Raw genomic sequence first — 25,748 nt, 5'->3', positions numbered from 1 at the left:
TGTGCACCTGGCTGTGACAATGTTTGTGGTCTGCTTGATCCTTGTAGTGATTGTAATGAGGTCAGCCAAGTGGACCTCACAGAATATGAGTTTCCTGATTGGGGCTGCTAACCTAGCCCAATCAGGGAGCCCTGGCTGACAAATATAAACAGGAGTGTCAGACTCTCTGTTCGTTTTGAGAGCTGGCCATGAGGAAGCTAGACCAGTGTCAAGGAATATGTGCGTGGGGCCTGTTTCCACACTAAGTAATCTAATCTAATCTAATCTAAATAAAGGGTGACTTAGTGACAGGATATCGGCCTCTGTGAAGTGATTTCGCCCATCAGTGTCCCCGCCCGAGACAGTCAATGACATTGGGAGGAACAAAACTAGCCTGGGTTCCTAATCCAGACAGCAGACCCCACCAGAAACTGGGCTGACAGTCAAGCTGGTCGGGAATGCTCTGGGGGTCAGGTGCGATCTCTTACTGTTTGGATAACATTCAATCAGACATGAAGAATGATGTGTTGGTTAAGGATTTACAGGGTCACCTACACCTATATAGAAAAACATCTCATCATAAGGAATAGGAATAACAGAGAGTAAACTATCTACAACACTGAGACTTGTAGGGATAATTTCACATCTGGAATGAGGTGGGTAATGGTAGAATCAGTTTAGACTGTTATGCAGTAGAGGAAATGGGAGGGAGGAATGCATTAGGGGCTTGTGGAAGTGAAAGGACCAATAACAAAAAGGTTATATATAGGACCTTGCATAGCCCCCAGATGTCCGAAAACACCTTACAGCCAATTACATTTTCTTGCAGTATAATCCACCTGTAATGTAAGAAATGCTGCAGCCAATTTGTACACAGCAAGCTCCCACAAGCAGCAATGTTACTATAATATTCATTGGTGGGTAAATATGGGTGAGGTCATTGGAGAGAAAGCTCTTCTTTTGTATCTCTGTGTGGGGGCCTCGATTTAAAACTTCATCAAAATGATGGCATCCTAACGATGTAGAGCTCCCTAATCTCTGCCTGCTCTAGGGCGTCACCCTTCAGTTTTATGTTCAAGACTTGAACAAGGAACCTCTGACTCAGATGGAACATGCCAGACGCCATAGCGATCCTCATGAAATCGGGAAAAGTGACAAAAGAGCTTGAGGGCAGGTGACTGCACAGAGTAACAAGAGGGGTGATTAGATTAGATTACTTACAGTGTGGAAACATGCCCTTCGGCCCAACAAGTCCACACCGCCCCGCCGAAGCGCAACCCACCCATACCCCTAACCTAACACTACGGGCAATTTAGCATGGCCAATTCACCTAACCTGCACATCTTTGGACTGTGGGAGGAAACCGGAGCACCCGGAGGAAACCCACGCAGACACAGGGAGAACGTGCAAACTCCACACAGTTAGTCGCCTGAGGCGGGAATTGAACCTGGATCTCTGGCGCTGTGAGGCAACAGTGCTCACCACTGTGCCACCATGCCGCCCACGGTGGGTGGTGGGGAGGGGGAAAAACAATTAGAAATTGTGGTGACAGGGCTAACTGAAAGGTAGGTTTGTACATTGCTTGACTACTTTGGTTCCTGGCCATTGCTGGGCAAAAAGGGGATCTGGGAGCAAGAAAACTACACACCTCACTTGGTTCAGATATATGGGCATCTGTTAAGCACTGAAGTGAAAGCTGTTCAATATTTCCTAATGAAAGAGTAAATATTGATTTTTCCAGGATGCACATTACAGTTGACATAAAGTAAATGGGGATCAAATTGGACTGGGACATTTATTCTTTTCTAGGTAAAAACAATGATGACTGCAGATGCTGGAAACCAGATTCTGGAGTAGAGTGGTGCTGGAAAAGCACAGCTGTTCAGACAGCATCCAAGGAGCAGAAAAATCGACGTTTTGGGCAAAAGCCCTTCATCAGGAATACAGGGAGAGTGCCTGAAGGGTAGACAGACAAATGAGAGGAGCACAAAACTGTTGGAAGGAAAAGCCTTGGTCCTTGAACAGTACACCGCATCATTGACACACTGCTCCTTCAGGGATGCTGAAGGATATTCCCTGGCCCTGAATAGTAATACAGAATGTTGGTAATGCAGCAGCCATCTTGCACACTGCAAGGAACCACAAAGAACAATGCTGTAATGAGTAATTAATCTATTTTGGTTTTAGTGATATTGACTCTGGGACACCAGAATGAGGCTTCTTGCTCTTCAAACCTGCGGCACGAGATACACCGAAGAGACGTTGTAGATAGCACCTCTGACAGTGCACTATTCTACAGGTGCTGCACTGAAATGCCCAGGGCACTCAAATCTCTGGAGGAGGACTGAACCCACATTGTTCCTACTCAGGGATGTGAGTGCTAAGTCTCTCAGCCAGCTGCCACCTCTGTATATGGGACAGCTAATAGGTTTCACAATATCTTCTATCAGTCTGTACCAATAGGAGAAATGTCAGAGATCAATACCAAGATTTAATGAAGCAACCATCTTCTCCAAAAATCATTTGTTTATATTGAGTTCTATTTTATATTATGTTCCAGAGCCAATCCGTATAATCAAAAGATTACAAAATCAAATTGCAGTATCTGTATACCAGGTAACTATAGCTTCTTCAAGGACTGTTTATATACCTTTACATTTAGAATTGCTTGATCCAAACTGGAAACTCAATTGCTGTTCATGTAGCTGGTTTCCACTTGTGTCCCACTCACCCCAAACTCTGATGTTTCCCATTCCAGATGTTGTGCAGGTGCAGGTCACCTTGATAACTGCAGACTATCAGAACTTGCTTATTAAAGACAATTTTTTTATTGAAATTTAACTGTTAGCCATCAGTGCAATCTCTGTGGCAACATTCAGAGTGTGTTTCCTAGCCAATCAGCACTCTCTGCTCTTACAGTGTAAAATGTCCCCATTTACATGAGTATTCTTGTGAAATGTCTTGATGAGTGTAAAATGTTTTGTTTCAACAGTATTGTTTTTTTCAGCCTGAGCAAAAATTGCAGTCAATGGGAATCAGGGAATATTCTCATCTGCTTGGAGTCATACCCGACACAAGGGACAATGGTGTGGCTGTTGGAGGTCAGATATTTCAGTTCCAGGTACTCTTCAGGGTAGTGTCCTGGGTTCAACCATCTTCAGCTCCTTTATCAACGGCCCTCTCTCCATCATAAGGTCAGATGTGTAGATGTTCACCGACGAGTGTGCAATTTACAATTCCTCTGACACTAAAGCAGTATATGTCCATATGTAGCAAGACTTGGACAACATCCAGGACTGGGTTGATAAGTGGCAAGTAACAGAACACAAAGTCCAGGCAGTGGCCACCTCCAACAAGCGAGAATCTAACCATTTCCATTTGACATTCAACGGCATTACCATCACAGAATCTCCCACTATCAATATCCTTCAGGTTACCAGTGACCAGAAACGGAATTGGACCAGTCATATTAATGGTAGGTTAGAAGCTCTGAATTCTGTGGTGAGTAACTCACCTCCGGGCTTTCTCAAAGCCTGTCCACCATCTATAAGGCACAAGTCAGGAGTGTGCTGGAATACTTTTCACTTGCTTGGATGTGTGCAGCTCCAGCACTCAAAAGGCATGATACCATCCAGGTCAAAGCAATTTGCTTGATTGGTACCCCATCCATCACGTTCAACATTCATTCTCTCCATCACTGATGCTTAGTAGCAGCATTGTGAACTATAGAGTGATAGGCGTGCATTATAAAAACTATTACAGACTTGGCCTGCCACCTTAATAGAGTTCTGCTGAAGGGTCACTCGACCTGAAGTGTTAACTCTGATTCTCCTCCTAAGATGAGCTTTTCCAGCAATTTCTGGTTTTGTTTCTGATTTACAGCATCCGCAGTTCTTTCACCTTTTTTTTCAATGTAGTTCTTCGCTGGCATTTCCTGAAGATTATTGATATAATAGCTCTGATTAGGAATGCTTTTGCTGAGTTGCAAAAGCTCCAAAATTATTTGTCTCATGCATAACAGCCTTTTATGTAACTGGACTGAAGGCCCAGAGATTTTGAATGGACCTTCTAGCCAGCTTAGCTGAGTTCAACACCACACTGTGGGCCAAGTACTGGACCAACACGAACACAGTGGGCCATTTTCTGTGCTGTGGATCTCTATGACTCTATGACTTGCCTTCCACTGTGGCTGCCTACAGTGGACCTGACTCTATTTGATATGCAGAGGAATCTGGGTGTGCAGGTCAACAGATCACTGAAGGTGGCAGTGCAGGTTGATAAGACAGTGAAAAAAGGCTTATGGCATGCTTGCCTTCATTGAAAGGAGCATTGAGTATAAAGATAGGCAGGTTATGCTGCATGTTTATAGAACTTTAGTTAGCTCACACTCGGCATGTTGAGTATAGTTCTGGTCACCACACTACCAGAAGGATATGGATGCTTTGGAGAGGGTACAGAAAAGGTTTACCAGGATGTTGCTGGGTATGTGGGATTTTAGCGATGAAGAAAGGTTGGATAGACTGGGTTTGTTTTCATTGGAACTGCAACGTCCTGTTCAACCAAGTGACTGGAGATTGAAGGGCGACCTGATAGAAGTTTATAAGATTGTGAATGGCATGGTTAGAGTGGAAAATATGAGGTTTTTACCAGGGTGGTGGGGTCAGTTACTACAGGGCAAAGGTTCAAGATGCGGGGGGGGAGTTTAAAAAAGATGTGCAAGGCCAGTTTTTCACACAAAGGGTGGGGAGTGCCTAGAACACATGACCAGAGGAGGTGGTGGAAGCAGACACAATAGCAGTGTTCAAGAAGCACTTGGACAAACGCATGAATAGGAAGGGAATAGCGGTATACAGATCCTCTAAGTATAGAAGGGCAAAATGTGCAGGTGCAGGCTTGGAGGACCGAAGGGCCTGTCTCTGGGCTGTATTGTTCTTTGTTCTATCCTAGCTCAGCTCCCACAGAGTAATTTTGGGTGTAACAGAGCCCTTTAATCTGAGGCAGGCCGGCTGAATCTGGACATTTCCCAACTTGAGCTACTCACCTCAGCAGTGAAAATCTAACCTGCACATAGTCAATGGTGTAAAATTGGGCCAAATGCTTGTAAGTGGGACTAATTTAGTTTGGGAACATGGTCAGTGTGGACTAGTTGTTTGTTTCCGTGTTGTATGACTCTATGACTATAAATCTCAAATTAGTTTTGAACTTTATTCACTATTCAATGTCTAACGATAGTCATTATAGAGTATTGCTGAAAAATGATATTTTGTTGGAACTTTTTATCTTGCATTCATCAGGAGATTTGTCAGAATGCCAATGTAAAGGAGAAATAACATTTTACACTGTTTAAGAGCATTGTTTCTATTTTACAAAAGTATTCTTATGAATTGTCCTGATGAGTGCAAAAAAAAGCTGTAACATAATATGAATCTTTCATCAATAAGTCCTGTTCTACCAAGTCATAATATATTTGAGAGATGTTATCTAACACCAAGAAATAGGGATCTTTGCAATTGAATCAGTGCAGTTAAATTAAAGATACTGTTGAATTTTTTGACTGTTGGCTTTTAATTCTTTCAAAGATACAAAGAGAGATTTGAAGACATGGTTAATCAGACTTCCCTTCAGGCTGGCATTATTTCACTGTTATTGATTCCTCTTCATCTCATACTAATGGTAACCTTTAAGTTTGGTCTGTTTAAGTAACAAAGTATAAAGTGATTTAGTTGCAAATCAGTGACCACTAATCTGCTGAAAACGAAAAGTTAAAGCGTTGCTCAGTTTAGTTCATTCAGTAAAACTAATTCAGATATGTTCCAGTATGAATGGATGTGTATCTTTAAGAGAACATTGATCAGTTGATAGCAAGTTCCGTGCAAGAAATTTGTGGATATATCCTCCTTTTCACAAGTATGGAATGGTTTTGAAACATTGGAAAGAAAAGCTGGATGGGCTGGGATTTTTAACATGGGAGATTGAGAGATGATCTTACAAAAGTGTATAAAATCATGAGGGGTATAGATGGAGTTAATAGCAGGTGCCTTTTCCCTTGGGTGGAGTATTTCAAGACTAGGGAGCATACTTTTAAGGTGAGAGGAGAGAGATTTTAAAAAGGCATGAGGGCAATTTTTTTTTCACAGAGGATGATTTGTGTGTGAAATGAACTCCCTGAGGAAGTGATGGACCTGCGCACAGTTACAATGTTTAAGACACTTAATAAGTACATGAATAAGAAAGGTTGGAGGGATGTGGGTCAGGAGAAGGTAGGTTGGACTAGTTTAGTTTGAGATTGTATTTGGCATGGACTGGTTGGACCTCGGCATCTGTTTCCATGCTGAATGACTCTATGATTGTATAACATTGGGCCATTGAGTCCCTTGAACCTATACTACCATTCAATAAGATCATAACAGATCTGTGGCCTAACTCCATATAGCTGCCTTTGGCTCACATCCCTTAATGTCTTTGCTCAACAAGCAATTATCTATCCCAAATTTAAAATTAACAACTGATGATCGAAACGTTTCCTTGATTATAGGTAGCTGATAGGGTAGTTACATTGATCAAATTTGGGGCGGCATGGTGGCTCAGTGATTAACACTGCTGTCTCACAGCACCAGGGTCCCAGGTTCGATTCCAGCCTTGGGCGACTGTCTATGTAGAGTTTGCACATTCTCCCCGTGTCTGTGTGAGTTTCCTCCCACAGTCCAAAGATGTGCAGGTCAGGCGAATTGGCTATGTTAAATTGCCCATAATGTTAGGTGCAACAGTCAGAGGGAGGTGGGTTGGTCTTCAGAGGGTTGGTGTGGACTTGTTGGGCCGAAGGGCCTGTTTCCACACTGTAGGGAATCTAACCTAAAGAAATCTTGATGAGGATATATTGCAAAAATAAATAAATTCTCACATACCTTTATCGTACTACATAAGCTGGAAAGCTGGTGGAGATCAGTACACACTGACATCTATCTCAGACAAGAATTAATGGAATTAAGAGGATATTGGCAGCAGAGATAGAAATGAGTTCAGGGAAGAATGTAAAGGATTGTGGTGAGCATTGTCTTTCAAACAGGGGTGTTGTATACTGTAATGTTCCTCAGGGATCAACATTAGGACAAATGATTGTTTTGATATATTGGCCTTGGGTTATCCTTTCAAAATTGCAGGTGGTGCCAAACTTGGAAATATTGTATACTGTGACATTAGATAGCAAAAGATTTGAGGAGGACTTAGACTTACAGGCTTGTGAGATGAGTAGACAAATGACAGATAAATTGTGAATATGCGCCTTGCCAGAAATCTATAAATCCCATGAATGAAATGAAACAAAAGAAAAAGATACATTTAGGTAGGAAGCATGGGGAGGCAATATGAACAAAATAGTGCAATTCTAAAGGGGGTGCAAGCACAGAAAGACTTGGGAGAGTAGGATATACAAAACCTAGTTGGCAACTGTTTAGAATAAAAGCAAAACCCTTGGTTTTCTAAGTGGATGAAAGGATTGGAAGAGGAAGGAAGTTATACAAAAGTTTTATAAAACTGCTTCAACTTCAGCTGGAATGTTGCGTTTAATTCTGGATACTAGGCTTTAGTTTGGCCTTGGAAAAGGGGGTTAACTGGAGGGGTGTCAGGAAGGAGGGGTAACAGACACTTGGAGGAACCAGAGAAGCTGGTGTTGTACATTAGAGCAGAGATGGTGAAGAGGAGAGTTGATAGAGGTGTTTAAAAATGTTCTTGATTGAATAAGCAAGGAGAAATGATAGCATAGATTTGCTAACCACAAGATGCAGATTTACGACGGTTGGCAACAGGACCAGAGGTGACATAAAAAACATACCTGGTTCTGATTTCCGATCTGGAATGTAAAGCCTGAAAGGGCTTTGGAAGCTTCCTAAAGTGACTTGGCTAAATATTAAAAGGAAAGAAATACCTAAAAGGATACAAGGAAAAATCAGGGAAGTGGGATTGATGAGAAAGATTCCCCAAAGAGTCAGGAGGGCAAGCTGAATTATCTTTTTACTGTTTTACAACTCAGTGATTCTACGATGTTTTGATGGGTACAACTTTAAGCACTCTCATTATTCACAATATAAATCAGGAAATGGCTTTGTATCAAAGTCACACACTGATATTCACCAAAGTATAAAAAGTAGAACTGGTGTGTTGCAGAGGTACTGCTGTTGATTACAAGTCACTTAGGAGAGTTTCCAGATACCAATATTAGATACTTAAGTTTTGCATAATATGAATCGGATTGTTGATAGGTCCCAGATTAATGCATTAGTATTCCCACACTGTATAAATAGTACTGATGATGGATGCTAGCTGTGTACTGTAACATTTATGACATTCTGGAAATAAGAGAGATGATTTGTACCACTGTTACACATCAACGTTTATCGCATTGTCAGGGCTTCAACTGTTACATCCCAACATTCATCACTGTCTATTTTTAAGACAGGTAATCAGTGCTAGTATTACACATTGACATTTATCGCACTTTAGAAGAAGGAGTCTTGATATGATACACACTGAGATTCATTCAAATGATTAAACACGAGAGTTTCTGTGCTCCTCTGCTATCAACTGACATTTGTAACATGTTATAAATTGGAGAGCTGATGGGTACAAGTGTAAAACACTGATGTTTATCATATTATCAATGGAACAGTGGATGGGTAACAGTCTTACATGACAACATTATCAATAGTACAGCTGCACATTACCAGTGTTCCACATGGATATTTTTAACTCTTTCTTCAGAGGAGAAATGAAAGATACACACTGAAATTCCACGAACTGACTGTCAAGGCTCACCTAGCATTACTAAACTTCCTCACACTCCTGCATTCTGTGAGGATTCTACACCATTCTTCCAGTTTCTCTGCAGGTGCTGCCTTCATTTGGATGATGCAACATCCCTACAAGTGCTTCCAATACATCTTTGTTTTTCCCTAACTTAGGAGACCCCCCAGCCATCGACCCTGAACCTTATCAGTTCATTTTCTTCATCAAGAGCACTTCCTAAACCAGCAACCTCTACCTTTGAGAAGGCCAAGGGCAGCAGGTATATGGGGACACTACGTGACTAGGGAATATGTCACCATTCGTTCAGTGTCATTGGGTCAAAATCTTGGAAATTTCCTCCCTAATAACATTGTGGGTGTTTCTGTATTCTAAGGTCTGCAGTGGTTCAACAAGACAGTTCATCATCTCCTTCTCATGGGTAATTAGGGATAAATAATTAATGCTGGCCTAGCCATTGGCACTCACATCCCAGGAGTGAATAATAAAGAAGATTCCTGCAATAGTACTCTCATTCCTTCCCCCACCTCCCAGAAACCCTTGTCCTTATCTTCTGCCTTAGCAGCCTCTACATCCAATGAATCACCTTCCACTATTCCTGTCACATCCTGAATGATGCCACCAGCAAACATATTTTCACCTTTTGGATGAGACGCTGTATTGAGGCTCCATCTGCTCTGTGTGGGGGAATGCAAAAGATTCCATCACAATTCGCAGAGAAGAGCAAGGGAGATCTCCAAAAGTTCTTATCCAGAAGTTCTCCTTCATTCATCATCACAAAAATGGATTATTAACTCATTATCATGTTGCTTTTTCTGGGAGTATGCTGGGCGCAAATTGGTTGCTGTGCTTCCTGCATACAGACTGCTCTCCAGAAATATTTAATTGACTAGATGGCAGTTTGACAGAGCCTGTACTCATGAAAGACACAATATAAATGCAAGTATTTCTGTCTACTTAATCAATAACTACATTACAACAGTGTCTGTACATATTGCCATTAAAATGCTTTGAGACATCTTCAGATTAGGAAAATTGCTACTCAAAAATGTAGGTTTTTTTTCTTTTCTAACCATCTACTACATTCAATTTAGAAAACTGGTTATGCAGATAACGTTGTGCACCTCTCTCATTTGATGCTTCTGATTTCATTGCACATGACAGGAAATCAATGATTTAAGCTTTGTCAGAAGCTGGCATTGAGTATAATTAAGTTAACTGGAGATATTGCTGTTAAATACTGGTTAATAGAGTTCACATGTAAGAAAGCTCAGTTTGACACAAAACACTGGTGAAGTCCAGTTTAAGTTTGGCGATTTATGGTAGTCCTATTTTGTCAATTTATTTGTTTGCTTCCTTAAAAAACACTCTTCAGTCAAGGGAGGCAGTCTCACATCATCCACCCCAGCAAGCCCTTGAAGAATTTTGTACCTTTCAAAGCAATGTCCTCTTATTCCAACGAATATGGGTTTGTTTCATCAGATTAGCATTTGCTAAGGATGCCAGTTCTTTATAGCTAAACAGTAAAAGTCTCCATAAGTCAAAATTAGAGAAATTTTGAAAATTACTTTGTGAAAATTGGAAATCCATGAGTTTAGGGTGAAATGTACTTGACAGAATCCAAGTATTCAACTCGGCAATCATATCTGTGATTTTAATTCTACTAATATGTATCAGCCACATCATTATGTCATGTTAAATTTAATTTGTTCTTTTTTAAGAGAAAGGAATTTGAAGACTTACAGAATTTCAATTACACAGTAAAGTTTGATTTTATATCAAATCACATTCTTCCAAATCACTGCTTCTTTGGCAAGTCTGAAACTGCTGTTGTGGGGACTGCCTCCATCTTTCCAAACTTTATCAAACAACAAATGATTAATCCTCTACACCATTAATTCTTGAATAATTCAACATCATATTTTCATGCCTCCTTGACTATTTATTTATTAAAATGTTGCTAAACTTGGTGATGTTGAATGTGAAGACATCATTTAATTTTTTTTTCATTTTCGGAATTCTAGTTGAGGTTCTTCAGTTATGTTGTACAGAAATGATTTTCTAGCTTACAGCAGAGTTTAAAATATCCCAAGGCAATAAAAAGGACAAGTAAACTTTAACTTCGAGAAAGCCCAGTTTTAATCTATTCAGTGTCTTTTCAAAGTTTTACATTAAGAAATTGAAGAGCTGATTAAACGTACAAACAAGGAATAGGGAGTAGGACTTTTAAGCCCTTTAGGCTTCCTTGACATTTAAACATGATTTAGAGATGCCGGTGTTAGACTGGGGTGTACAAAGTTAAAAATCACACAACACCAGGTTATAGTCAAACAGGTTTAATTGGGAGCGCTAGCTTTCAGAGCGCTGCTCCTTCATTAGGTAATCTGATCATCAACCACCTGATGAAGGAGCAGCGCTCCGAAAGCTAGTGCTTCCAATTAAACCTGTTGGACTCTAACCTGGTGTTGTGTGATTTTTAACTTTGACATTTAAAGAGATTATGGCTGATGTGATTGTAACTTCAAATCCATGTCCCTGTCTAACCCCTGATAACCTTTCACCCCCTTGCTTAACAAGAATCTACCCACCTCAGCCCTAAAACTATTTTAAAATATTCTGCTTTCATCACCTTCCACAGTCCAAAGATGTGCAGGCTAGGTGAATTGGCCATTCTAAATTGCCCATAGTGTTCACGGATGTGTAGGTTAGGTGCATTAGTCAGGGGAACTGTAGAGTAATAGGGTAGGGGAATGGGTCTGGATGGGATACTCTTCGGAGGGTCGGTGTGAATTTGTTGGGCCAAATGGCCTGTTTCCACACTGCAGGAATTCTATGAGCCTTTTCAGGAAGAGAGTTTTAAAGACTCATAATTTTCTTAGAGAACAAGATTTGCCTCATCTATGTTATAAATGGGTGACCCCTGATGTTTAATCAGTAACCCCTTATTCTAGATTCTTCCGGAAAAAAAAATCCTCTCCATGTCTAACCTGTCAAAACCCCTTAGAATCTTATGTGTTAAAGTCACTGTCACTGTTTACTCTAAGCTGTAGTCGATTGAAATATCTAAAAGGACCACAAGCAGGATTTAATACCTCAAGTTGGGGGTTGGTTGGTTTAGAGTCGAAAAGTGTGGTGCTTCATCAGGTTTATGCCTGAAATGTCGATTTTCCTGCTTCTCGATGCTGCCTGACCTGCTGTGCTTTTCCAGCACCACACTTTTCAACTCTGATCTCTAACATCTGCAGTCCTCACTTTCTCCTGGTTGGGTGGTTCAGTTGAATGGATGGTAGGTTTGCAATGCAAACTGATACTGATAGCATAGCGTCACCTCCTGTATCAACTGAGGTTACCACCTTCTCAACCTTACCACTTGCCTGCGGTGTGGTGACCCTCAGGTTAAACTCACCACTGTTTGTCTCTCTCTGTCTCTAATAAGAGAGTGGGACAACACTGACTTTATCTTTACCTAAAGTAAAAGTATTGATAATATGTTGGAGCAGATTGTCCAAGAAATGATTGGCAGAGATGATACCAATAGTTTGTTGGACAGTAGGATTCCTCCAAGGCTAATGTGCTATCATCTGTGTTAATTAAACAGAAGAAGGGACTAGGTTTGTGAGATAGAAGCAAAAGAACCAGTCAATCAGCCTGCGAAATGATCGTGGATGATGATGACAAATTGATAACAAGAATCAAAGTCAGGTTAAAAATGGATGTGAAGGTGTGTCGGCATATAAATGGCCTGAGAGTGAGCCAGCCAACATAACCAGTCAGGAATCAATTCACAACGCCAACTCCAAGATGGCGGCAGAGTGGCAGGGCTGAGTCCAGAGCTTTTCTACGATATATTTCCAAGTCAGGATGATATGTGGCTAGGAGGGGAACTTGAAGGTGTTCCCACTTATCTGCTGCCCTATTGTTCTAGATGGAAGGGGCCATGGGTTTGGAAGGGGCTGTCTGAGGACCTTTGGTGAATTTCTGCAGTGTATCTTGTAGATAGTACACACTGTTGTTACTGAGCGTCAGTGGGGGAGGGAGTGGATGTTTGTGGGTGTGGCGCCAATCAAGCAGCTGCTTTGTCCTGGATGGTGTCAAGCTTCTTGAGTGTTGTTGGAGTTGCACTCATCCGGGCAAGGGCAGAGTATTATGCTTCCTATATGACAACAATGGGAACAATTCAAAAATATTTCTTTAGCTGGGAAGCATTTTGATGTGATCCTGAAAACTTAAAGCTACACAAATTCAAGTCTTTGTAATTTGTCAAGTGTTAATGAGTTAGCACAGCTCTCAATGCAGTTTCATCAGTTTAGGGAGAAGGAAGTGTACGAGGTTAAGGGCACATTTCCACACAGCAAACAGCTGGATTATTTGGATGGCTGGCAGTAGAAAGGAACTGTCTTGAACCTGTGAGAATGGGATGTCGAAGAATCAAGTAACACAAGAGCAAAGTGTAAGATGTTGTGCGGCTTTAATTGATTCACTGCCAGGGAAGTAATGTCAGGCTTGTGTTACAAAGTGAAAATTAACGAGCGTGTTAACATAACCAGGCAAGACTGGTTCTTTAAGGTTCAGAATCCTTTTCACTGTACTGAGTTACACATTGTGTTGGTGCTAAAGCAGCAGGTCAGAGATTAGGAAACGACTTGTGCCTTCACCAATACAATGTTTCTGTATTTAGAAATTGGCTCAATACTTTAAGTTAAAGTTTAATAGCTTAGACATTTCAGAGGAATCTATGTAGTTAAGTTCATCTACATTTGATTGCAGCATTAAATCTTGATTGCATCATAATCTAGGGTCAAGTTCATGAATCCACAGGAAACAGTTACGTGGAATTACATAGGAAGTAATACATATTTAAGACGATTAGTGTGTGTTAATGTTTATGTTTTACACAAAACTCCTCATACCCTTTCATTTTACATATCATTCTATTTTGCTGTCTCCCTTATGTACTTATTCCTACAAATTGCCTCATTACACCACTGCTAACTGGACAAGGACAAAGCAAAGTCAGAAGAGTTTGGAGAATTGCCCTCACAATTTCCTACTTTTCATCTGAGATTTGAGATCCACCTTGAAAGGTTCCAGTTCCAATCTCCAGCCTTTTCATAGAATCTCTACATTGTGGTAGCAGACCATCCAGCCCACACTAACTCTCCAAACAGCATCCCACCAAGACTGAGCATCAACCCCCTATCATATCCCAGTAGCCCTGTATTACTTGGAGCTAATCCGCCTAGCCTGCACATCCCTGGACAATGTACATGGCCAATCCACCTTACCCACACACCTTTGGACAATGGGAGTAAACCCACACAGACACAGGGAGAATGTACAGACTCCACACAGACAGTCACCTGAGGCTGGAATCGAACCTGGGTCCCTGGTGCTGTGAAGTAGCAGTGCTAACCACTGAGCCACCGTGCCACTCCTTGTGTTACTAGCTCGCTTCATTCTCGGTCAGTACTGCGATTTGACTTTCTGCTTCTACAATCTTTCTCAGACTGGATTAGACTCTACCAATATTACATCATGTTTGGTGGTGAGTACATGACACATCAGTATTTCTCATCAGGAACCCTCACATTGTGCTCTTTGATATTGTACACATGGGATGCTTTCATACTGTGGTTTTAAAAGCATTGAAATCATGAGAATTGATTTCCTGAGCTAATACTCAAGGTGACTGTATATAACAAACAATAAGACCATGTCTAATTTGATTTTGACCTCAACCTCAAATACTAGCCTCCCCTGATAACTGTTTAGCCCTTTGCTTCTCATTAATCTATTCAGGTTTGCTTTAAGAATATTCAAAGATTCTCTCAACACTGCCTTTTGAGGATGAGAATTCCTAAGACTCAAACTTCTGAGAAAAATATTGTCTTAAATGACAGCCCCTAATTTTTAAAGTCACCTCCAGTTCGAGATTCTCCCAGCTGAGGAAACATCCAAACTGTCAAGTCTGTTCAGAATTTTGTATGTTGTAATCAAGTGATCTATACTACTCTGCTAAACTCAAGGGGATACAAATCTACCTTGTTCTCATGTGGCAGCCCACCTATTCCAGGTATTAGTCCAGTAAACCTTCTTTGAAACGATGTTCAATGTATTTACCTCCCTCTTTAACCAGAACGGCCAACATTGTACACAGTGCTCCAGATTCTGCATCTTATTAATGCACTCTATAACAAAAGCATAACCTCCTTACTTTTGTATTCAATTCCCCTTGCACAAAATGAAAACATTAATTACTTGCTGTACGTATGTCTTAACCTTTTGCACTTCATGCACTTGGTCCCTGGTCCTGCTACATCTCAGAGCTCTGCAAGCTCTCACTACTGTGATAATTTGCTTTGTCTTTGTTCACCGATGCAAATTGGAACATTTCACATTTTCCCACGTTATACTCAATTTGCCACATCTTACCCACTCAGTTAACCTGCTGCCTCCTTATGGGCCTTTTCATAACTTTTCTGCCTATTTTTGTGTGAGCAACACATTTAGCCTTCCATTCCTTGATCCACACCATTTCAACTTTCAAACTTGAGGCCTCAGCACTGAGCTCTCTGGCACGCCGTTCATTATATCATGCCAACCTGAAAAGTAAACCATTTATGTCAACTTCTGTTTGCTGTTAGCTAGCCAATCAACTATCTGTGCCAATATGTTATCCCTTACATAAAGAGCTTTTATTTTCTGCAACACTGTTTGACGTGTCATCTTATCAAATGCTTCTGAAAACATTAATTATGTTACATCCATGGGTTCTCCTTGATTCATAGTGCATGTTACTTCTTCAAATAACTCCAGTAAATTGGCTAAACATGATTTCCCTTTCACAAAGCCATATTGACTGTCTGCTTGCATTGAATTAATTAACAGTGCCCTGTTATGACATTCTTAATAATAGCATCTAATATTTTCTCGATGACAGATGTTAAACCAACTGGTCTATAGTTTCCTGTTTCAGTCTTCTTCCCTTCTTACATAAAGGAATTACATTTGTTCCTTTTCAGTCTAATTGAACCTTCGCTGAATCTAGGCAACTTTGAACAATTAAAACTAATGTACCAACAACCTCACGAGCCACTTCTTTTAAAATCCTAGTGAGAAAGCGATCTACATCCAGGGATTTATTGACCAGCAGTTCTAACAATTTGCAGAGTACTTCTTCCCTTGTGCTAATAATTTCCTGGAGTTCATTTCTTCCAATTCCTGATTGACAGCTGTTTCTGGGTAGTTACTTGAGTCCTCTTTAGGGAAGACCAGCACAAAATATTGGTTCAATTCATCTGCCATCTTGTTATTTTCCATTATTAATTCCCTAGACTAATTTCCTATTAGATCAATGCTTGTTAACTCTCTTTTTAAAGTATTTATAGAAAGTCTTAATATCTGGAATTATAATTGTAGCTAGCTTGCACTTGTATTTTAATTTTTTTTCATCCTATTAATCTTTTAGTCATTCTTTACCGTTATTTATATTCTGGCCAAGCTTCTGACGTGCCACCTATCTTTTCATAGGTTGCATGGTTACTCAGTGGTTAGCATTGCTGACTCACATCCTTGGGTGACTCTCTATGTGGAGTTGCATGTTCACCCTGTGTCTCTGTAGGTTTCATCTCACAATCCGAAGATGTACAGATTAAATGGATTGGCCATGCTAAATCGCCCATAGGGGGCAGGCTAGGTGGATGAGCCAAGGGAAGTATAGGGATGGGGTGGGTCTGTGTGGGATGTTCCCCAGAGGATCAGGGTGAACTTGATGGGCTGGATGGCCCGCTTCCACATTATATAATTATATATTTGTTCTTTAAGTTGAATACTATGTTTAACTTTTATAATTAACCACAGATAGTAAATCTTTGGATATTTTCTTTCCCGCTTGAATCTATTCTATGTGTTATCCTCTTATGTGTCCACCATTGTGTTTCTATTTGCCGCTCCCTCAACATAAATTAACAGTTCCTTTATTCTAGCTCTGCTTTCATGGCCTTATTTAAATTTATACCAATTTTAGATCCACTTTTCTCTCCCTGTATGTGAAATTTAATCATATTATGATCACTGCTCCCTAGAGGTGCTTTCACTATGATGGCAACCCTTAGAATGCTGATTGCATGGGATCCTACAATGGTACACTTACTTCAGGACTGATTGATACATACGAATAGGGTTGTGATTTTAGTGCTGTCCATGCAGTGAAGTCAACAGATGGCTATTGAAAAACACAATCTGGTGTTGATATCTGTTGGTACTACATCTCAGGTTGCTTACTGCTGCCATCTAAAGGCTTGCTTTTGACAAGATATCTCAGATACTAATGAATGCTGCAGTTTCGTTGCAAATACATGAATGAAAAATAATGCGGTGTCATATCTGTAAGATCTCCCCCCCTTGTAGATATTTTGCAAACTCATTTTACAGAATAAAATCACAATGCGTCAGAACCCCAGTTTCATTCTTTTTCTGAAGTATTTCCTCCTAGAATTTCTTTACAAAATAGGAAGTTCATGTCTTGTACTGAACTTTAATGTTTCAGCACTCTTTTAATTAATGTTCCTTACAATCCAAACTCTCTTACAGAAGTGCAGACCTAGCAAGGCACAGTCAGCTTTTAAATATCCTTTCTGCAGTTGTGCCAGGATGTCTGAAATTGTAATTGCAAACAGTGGAACAACATTTTGCCTTGTTAAATTATTGATGCGAAAGAATGATTTCATATTTCAACCAGCGTAGAAGGTGATTATTAATTAAATCCTCGAGCATCGCCATTGCCTGATGGGGACACATTCAGAAGATTAATTATTCATCACTGACCTGTATTTTATCACCACGATTAAAAGTCAAAGTAAAGTGAACAAAGCAATTGGCATTTATTGAGCACCATTAATGGGAGTAAAGAAAGGTCCACGGGCTCATAGTCAGGCAAACGTTTGACAGCAAGCGAAAGAATTAGGGTAGGTAACCAACATTTTTGTCTAAAAGCTAGGTTTTAGGGAGTGTCTTTCAAAGAAGAGAGAGGTGAGGGGTTCAGTGAGAGTTTGGGACCCGGACGTCTCAGAGAATCGTATGCATTTCTCTGCCAAAGCTATATGAAGGAAAAGCACTTCTGATTCATACTGAAGTCTAACATCTGTTTTGTTTTTGGAACTACCTTGAAGCTAAAACCTCTTTCATTATATATAAATTAAATCATATTTCAGCATTAAATATTAATGCCCTGGTTACTGAGTGTGATGAGAAGCTGGCATAATGTCAGATGCGAGTCAGGATATTCTTTTCAGGTTAAGGGAAGCTGTATCTGTGATAGAGGCAGCTGTGGTTCCAAACATAGCAAGACCAATCCCATCTTACCTCCTGGCAATGGGGCTTGACTCTGGGCCATGTACAGCATCTTTTTCAGACCCTGTTAAAAGGAAAAAAAAAAATACAGATTAAGAGTTAAGAGTGAATTCCGTGATTGTGTGTGTATGTTTCCACCTTAAGAGTGATGTGGTTCTTCGTGTCTCCTAATGGAAGAAACTCATAAAATCATAGGAATGTACAGCACCGCAAGAGGCCCTTCAGCCCATTGCATCCCATAAGCAACCACCTAACTGTTTTAATTCCATTTTTTAGCACTTGGCCCATAGCTTTGTCCGTTTTGACATCACCAGCGCATATCTAAATACTTCTTGGCATGATGAGGATTTCTGCCTCTTCCACCCTTACAGGCAGTGTGTTCCAAGTTCCCTCCAACCTCTGGGTGAAAAATGCTGAAAGCTAATAATGCTAAATTAGCAGCATGATGTGCATTATGGTATGTGTTGCTCCAATGGGGCTCCTCTGGTGCAGTGGTATTGTCCCTATCTCTGAGACAGAAGGCATGCATTCAAATCCCACCTGCTCCAGAGGCGTGTTATAATGCATTGGTTAAAACTACCTACTTGTAACTCCACACCATTGCCAATGTCCGATGCTACAACCAGAACACACTGGAGTTTGTCAACTTAGCTTTATGTGTTACTGTTGCCCATCCCTAATGACCCTTGAGAAGGTGGAGGTGACCCACGCTCTTGAACCGCTACTGTCTTTGTGGGGTAGGTAAACACACAGGGCTTGCCTGGAAGAAAATTCCAGAATTTCATTTCCCAATTAATTTAAGATAAGAGTGAAAACAGAACGGCACTGTCTGATTAAACTAGGAGGGAGTGAAAGAAGTTTTGAGGGAGTTGATTTATGTCGAGATACTGGGATTGTTTAATTTCCATCAGGAAAGGTTAAAGGCAGATTTAGTCACAATAAATAAGCGGATACTATTTTCTCATTGGCAGGGAGATCAATAACTCTAAATCACAGATTCTAAGATGATTGACAAAATAACTAGAAGGGAAGAGGTGGCAGAGAGGTATTTCAAGTGGCTAGTTGTTATAGTCAAGAATGCACAGCAGGTGTGAAGCAAGCAGATTCAATCGTAATTTTCAAAAGGGACCTGGATGTAAATTTGAAAAGGGAACATATTTGGTCTGTGTGGAAACAGTAATATTGGGACTAAGGGATCAAATTCATTGGTAGGATCTGGCAGTGATGATTGGGGTCACATGGAACTGTGGAACAGGAATAGTTGTGATGTGAGTTGAAATAAAACTCTGACTGGAAAAGTACATGCATGGATTCTGTCTAACCAATGTTTAATCAGTATTGTCTCTCAACCTCAGTGCATGACGTTGGCTGGCACATCCTGCAGTGTCTCAGGAACTTCCCTGTGAATGAAAGAATTAACTGAAACCCTGTTTGCTGGTCCACATGAACATTCAGGGAGCCTATGGTATTCAAAAAGGACGAGGTTAGAAATGAACTGCAAGACCAATCCAAAGAAGATGATCTTGTGGAATTTCCAAACTAAATCAATCTGTGATTTTGGTCATCCAAGTTGGTCCAATCCCAGAAAAATTATGAGCTAGATCAGCAGTAAACTTTGCAGCTACTTTCTTGCAAAGCTACCTTTATCATTTCATTACCATAGAGTTATAGTCATAGCACTGTCCATCACAGAAACAGACCCTTTGGTCCAACTCAACTATGTAAAACTGTATCTAGGGACACAGCATGTGCAGACTATCCAATGTAAGTCTTTACTTGCATGGTCATTATGACCAATGATAACAGAATGCAGAAATGCCGTTTATGTTTATACATGTAGCTGCCACTGAGACATCTTTCAAATGATATTTTACATCCTTGTATATCCACTGTCTGTTGCCAAAGAATCATAACAATGGTGAAAGTATAAATTTGAGAGGGATTGATGTCCATGTGGCATTAAAGTATCTCTAAGTAACACACTGGGACTCTATTCTCTAGGAAAGAGAAGGCTGAGGGGTAACCTGAAGAGTGATGAAAAGGTTTGTTAGGTTGATGCAGAGAAGATGCTTCTACTTGTGCAGCAGAAAAGAACAAGTGATCATGAATACAGTATAGCCATGAATAAGATCATAAGGCCATAAGACGTAGCAACAGGAGTAGGCTATTTGGCCCCTCACGTCTGCTCTGCCATTCAATAGGGTCATGGCTTTTCCAACTTTACTCACACCTACTTTCCTGCCCTTTCTCCGTAACTCTTGATTCCCTGACTGAACAAGAATCTATCTACCTCAGCCATAAGTACACACAAGGAGTTCCAAAGACTTACAACTCTCTGAGAGAAGAAATTCCTCCTCATCTCAGTCTTAAATTGGCACCTCTTTATTCTGAAATGATGTCCTTTGGTCCGAGACTGTCCCATAAGAGGGAGCATCCCCTCAGCATTTACCCTGTGAAGCTCCTTAAGAATCCTATATCCTTCACTGAAATCATTTCTCACTCTTCTCATTCTCATTCTGATTGGAAGACCAAGATGTCTGACCTTTGCTCATTAGACAACCTCTCCATATCAGGGATCATCCTCGTGAACTGTCTCTGAACCCGCCTTAATGAAATGATATCTTAAATAAGGGAAACAAAAACTCACAGCTCATGGGACTCCAGATGTGGTCTCATCAGCACCTTGTACAGTTGCAGTAAGACTTCCATGCTGTTGTACCCAAACCCACTTGAGATAAGGGCCAAGAATTCAATTAGCCTTCCTGATTAGTTGCTGTACCTGGATGCTCATTTACTGTGTTTCGTGCTCAAGTCCCTTTGGTGTTGCAGCTTTCTGCAGTTCCTCTTTTTTAAAATAATATTCTATTCTTTTGTTCTCCCTTGCAAAATGAACAACTTCACATTTTCCACACCATGTGCCCATTTACTTGAACTATCAATATCTCTCTGTAAACTGTGTGTATCCACTCAGAACCTGCCTTGACCACAGTACATTTGCTTCCTTCCTCCAAGTCATTAATATCTATTGTAAACAATTGCGATGCCAGCACCAATCCCTGTGGAGCCTCACTGATCACGGGTCATCAAGCTGAAAAAGAGCCCATTATCCCCACTCGCTGTTTCCTGCCTATTAGCCAACTCTCTATCCGATGAAGGGCTTTTGCCCGAAACGTCGGTTTCGAAGCTCCTTGCATGCTGCCTGAACTGCTGTGCTCTTCCAGCACCACTAATCCAGAATCTGGTTTCCAGTATCTGCAGTCATTGTTTTTAACTCTCTATCCATGCCAATATACCACCTCCAACACTGTGGGCGTTTATCTTATAACAACCTTTTTTGAAGTACCCTTGTCAAATGCCTTCTGTAAACCCAAATGCAACTCATCTACTGCTTCACCTATCTCCATTCTGAGTTATGAACTCTCCAAAAAATGCTAATATTTGTCTTGTACAGCCGCAACATGACCTCCCAATTCCTGTATTGAGTACAAGAGTTGGGAGGTCATGTTGAGGCTGTACAAGACATTGGTTCGGCCACTTTTGGAATATTGCATGCAAATCTGGTGTCCTTCCTATCGGAAGGATGTTGTGAAACTTGAAAGGGTTCAGAAAAGATTTGCAAGGATGTTGCCTGGGTTGGAGGATTTGAGCTGGGGCTGTTTTCCCTGGATTTGCAAGGATGTTGCCTGGTTTGGAGGATTTGAGCTGGGGCTGTTTTCCCTGGAGCATTCGTGGCTTAGGGGTGATCTTATAGAGGTTCATAAAATCATGAGGGGCATGGACAGGATAAATAGACAAAGTCTTTTCCCTGATGTGGGGGAGTCCAGAACTAGAGGGCATAGGTTTAGGGTGATAAAAGAGACCTCAGGGGGCAACTTTTTCACGCAGAGGGTGGTACTTGTATGGAATGAGCTGCCAGAGGACGTGGTGGAGGCTAGTACAATTGCAACATTTAAAAGGCATTTGGATGGGTATATGAATAGGAAGGGTTTGGAGGGATATGGGCCGACTGCTGGCAGATAGGACTAGATTGGGTTGGGAGATCTGGTTAGCATGGACGAGGTGGACCGAAGGGTCTGTTTCTGTGCTCTACATCTCTATGACTCTATGTTAGTCAGACATGATTGCTCTTCCATGAAGCAATGCTGATTCTGCTTGATGAGGCTATTATTTCCCAAATGTTCTGCTATTACTTCCTTAATAATTGATTCCAGTAATTTTCCATACCATAGGGAATCTAATCTAAAACATGTTCAGCTAATCAGCTTATAATTACCCACGTTTTGCCTCTCTCCCTTTTTGAATAGGGGTGTGACATGAGCAGCTTTCCAATCTTCTGGTACTTCTCCAGAACCCAATATGTTTTGGAAAAAAAATCACAAAACAACATGAGCATTATCTCTGTAGCTACCTCTTTAAGATACTAGGAGGCAACAGTACAACACAGGATTCAGAAGAAACTTATGTGGATATTTGAATGAATGGTATGGAATTCATGAGTGATTGAAGTGAACCGCATATTATTTTAAGGAAAACTAAATAGATGCATGCAAGATAGAGGAACCAAAGGTTGTGCTGATTGGCTTAGACAAAGTGGGCTGGGAGAAAACCTGCACTATGCAAAAGCAATGCATGGACGAGCTAGACTTTATGTGTTTATGTTCTATCTAATTCCATGTATCAATGTAACAATTGAGTAGGAAGTGATCTTCAATTATCTTGAGATGAGAAAGATATAGAGATTATCACTTTAAAGATCCTTCAGTCTGAGTGTTACTTTGAGCACGTATGTGAGATCCATCTCTATCTTTCAACTCATAGCAGGGTTCCAGTGTCAATCAAAGCAGGGGAAGTGAAATACATGAATTCCTATGTAAGAAAGAAAATCAGAGAGCTTCAATAACTCTTCCTGCAATCAGCATTAATTGGGTTCACACACGGAGCTCACTATCGCTTGAGAATCCTCAAATTTGTAAGAATAGAGAGGACTGAAGAGGGCTTGATATTAATGTTCCAGCTTCAAATTGTAAAGAAATACTTTGGTTATGGATCACAACTCCATGCATTGTCCAAGCACAAGGAGCTTTTAATGGATGTCTTTAATAGGTATCTTCTAATTGACTTCATATCTTCCATCCTTTGTAAACATTAAAGTCCATCTAAAACTCTATTGTTGATATCCTAACTTGCACTAAGCCCTGTTTCCCTGTTCATTTTGCACAAACTCTTTCAGCAATATCACTAACTTAAAGATCTCAACTCAATGTATAAGTGCCTCATGTCTTTGTCCCTCCCTATAGATGAAGCCTGGTGTATCCTACAACCCTCTGGGAACTCGGTGCTCATCCAATTGTGGCCTCTGGTGCCTACCCCATTTTCATCATCCCTCACCATTTACAATCAGTTTGCTTGCATACCAAGTTCTTCAATGCATTCTCTAAACATTTCCACCTCTCTCTTGTATCTTAAGATACTGTTTAACCAATTGACCAATCTTTTGATCAGCTGTCTAAATAGTTAGTTGGTTGCTGGCAAACGTTGCCTGATTTCACTTCCGTGAAGTGCATTGGGAAGATTCACTAAATTAAAGATACTTCTCGTTGGGCACTCCTCTCCACTTCAAGTTTTTCGATTTTAAAGAAGCATTAAAATTCTTGAGAATCTTTTCTTTTCTACATAACAAGAGACATAGATAGAAAATGTGTGTATGTGTAACATATATATATATATATATATATATGACATAAACTGGCACCTTTGCATGGTAAATAATGCTGCTGAAGTAGATTGTTCTTATGAGGACTATGATCCAGTTTGCCTGTTGGGATCATCTATTCAAGGCAAATGCAAGGTGATGGAATCAGACCTGGTGTACTTTTGACTACAGCTGATGGGCACTGCCACACTTGACAGCAGACACCTTTAAAACTTACTCAACACTTGCACTCTTCCAGTGAAGAGTCGAGCGTGTGGTACTGGAAAGACACAGCAGGTCAGTCAGCATCCAAGCAGCAGCAGGATCGACATTTCATTGGGAATGAGGCTGGGAGCCAAGGGGGGGGAGAGATAAATGGGAGGGGGGTGGGGCTGGGGGTAAGGTAGCTGACAGTGCAATAGGTAGATGGAGGTGGGGGTAATGGTGATAGGTCGGAGAGGAGGGTGGAGTGGATAGGTGGGAAGGAAGATGGACAGATAGGACAGATCATGAGGGCGGTGCCAAGTTGGAAGGTTACTCTCCTCTACACTGGGTGGACAGGACGTCTATTCTCAGAGCGCTTCAGAGAACATCTCTGGGACACTTGCACCAACCAACCTCACCGCCCAGTGGCCAAACACTTCCAGTCCCCCTCCCACACCGCCAAGGACATGCAGGTCCTGGGCCTCCTCCATCGCCACTCCCTAACCACCCGATGCCTGGAGGAAAAAAATCTCATCTTTTGCCTCCAACCCCACAGCATCAGTGTGGATTTGACCAGTTTCCTAATTTCCCCTCCCCTCACCCTATCCCAGTTCCAACCTGCCAACTTGGCACCGCCCTCATGATCTGTCAATCTTCCTTTCCACCTATCCACTCCACCTTCCTCTCCGACCTATCACCATTAACCCCACCTCCATCTACCTATGGTACTCTCAGTTACTTTCCCACCAGTCCCTCCCCCCTCCCATTTATCTCTCCAGCCTCATTTCTGATGAAGGGCTTTTGCCCAAAATGTCAATTCTCCTGCTCCTCGGATACTGTCTGACTTGCTGTGTTTTTCCAGCACCACACTCTTGACTCTAATCTCCAGCATCTGCAGTCCTCACTTCCGCCTACTCTTCCAGTGAAGACAATCACCAACTCGGAAGTGTCTCAGAACTGGAGATATGGTTGGTAGGCACCTTAGTGTTCTCTGGATGAAGGGCTTTTGCCCGAAATGTCGATTTCACTGCTCGTTGGATGCTGCCTGAACTGCTGTGCTCTTCCAGCACCACTAATCCAGTATTTGGTTTTCAGCATCTGCAGTCATTGTTTTTACCTTAGTGTTCTCTGTTAATTGGGCTACATTGACTTTTTCTCATTTCATCATGCTCTCTTTAATGTGCTACAATCCCAATCGACAATATAGGCACATTCATGTGAGTGAAAGTTGCGTAAAGTACTCAATGAATAGTTCATTCACGAGAGCCAACAATAACATCTTCTAAGAGGGAACAGCCCTGGCCAAAACAGGTTGAATTCCTGCTGCCTCCTCATCCCACTGAAATCACAAAGAAAATGCTAGTGAATTTAATAAAATTGGACAGCAGTGAAACGTTATTGCCCTCAGCCTCTGCACAGTTTGGTCTCTATAACTATAAGAAAATTATACAGAGACACCAGAGAAGGGACAAGAAAAAGATTCACAAGAATGTTACCAAAACAGAGCTCTCATAACTGTCCAGGAAACTGGACCTCTTCTTGAGAAAAGGGAATAATGGAGTGAAAGTCTTTTGAGTTACAAAGGAGTTTAGCAGGCTGGACCAAAAGCAAATTTCCCACTTATGGTGGAATCAAAAACTAGAGATCTTAAATATTAAGTAGTCACTAATAAATCTCTTAAGAAATTTCAGAAGAGACATCTTTACTCAGAGATTTCAAAGAC

The 25,748-nt window shown here is 41.0% G+C and overlaps 1 protein-coding gene across 1 annotated transcript in view; it reads right to left on the bottom strand.

The window, feature by feature from the left end:
* Positions 1–25,748, bottom strand: part of LOC140469376 (xenotropic and polytropic retrovirus receptor 1 homolog) — a 131,629-nt gene that overhangs the window by 101,076 nt on the left and 4,805 nt on the right. Inside the window, exon 2 of the mRNA XM_072565828.1 lies at positions 18,142–18,193. Coding sequence (XP_072421929.1) covers positions 18,142–18,193 — 52 coding nt within the window. The remainder of the gene's footprint in view (positions 1–18,141; positions 18,194–25,748) is intronic.

The sequence above is a fragment of the Chiloscyllium punctatum genome, chromosome 49 (assembly GCF_047496795.1).
Source record: "Chiloscyllium punctatum isolate Juve2018m chromosome 49, sChiPun1.3, whole genome shotgun sequence".
Taxonomy (NCBI): Eukaryota; Metazoa; Chordata; class Chondrichthyes; order Orectolobiformes; family Hemiscylliidae; genus Chiloscyllium; species Chiloscyllium punctatum.
The sequence above is the reverse complement of the archived record's forward strand: the minus strand, read 5'-3'. Positions and strand labels throughout refer to the sequence as shown.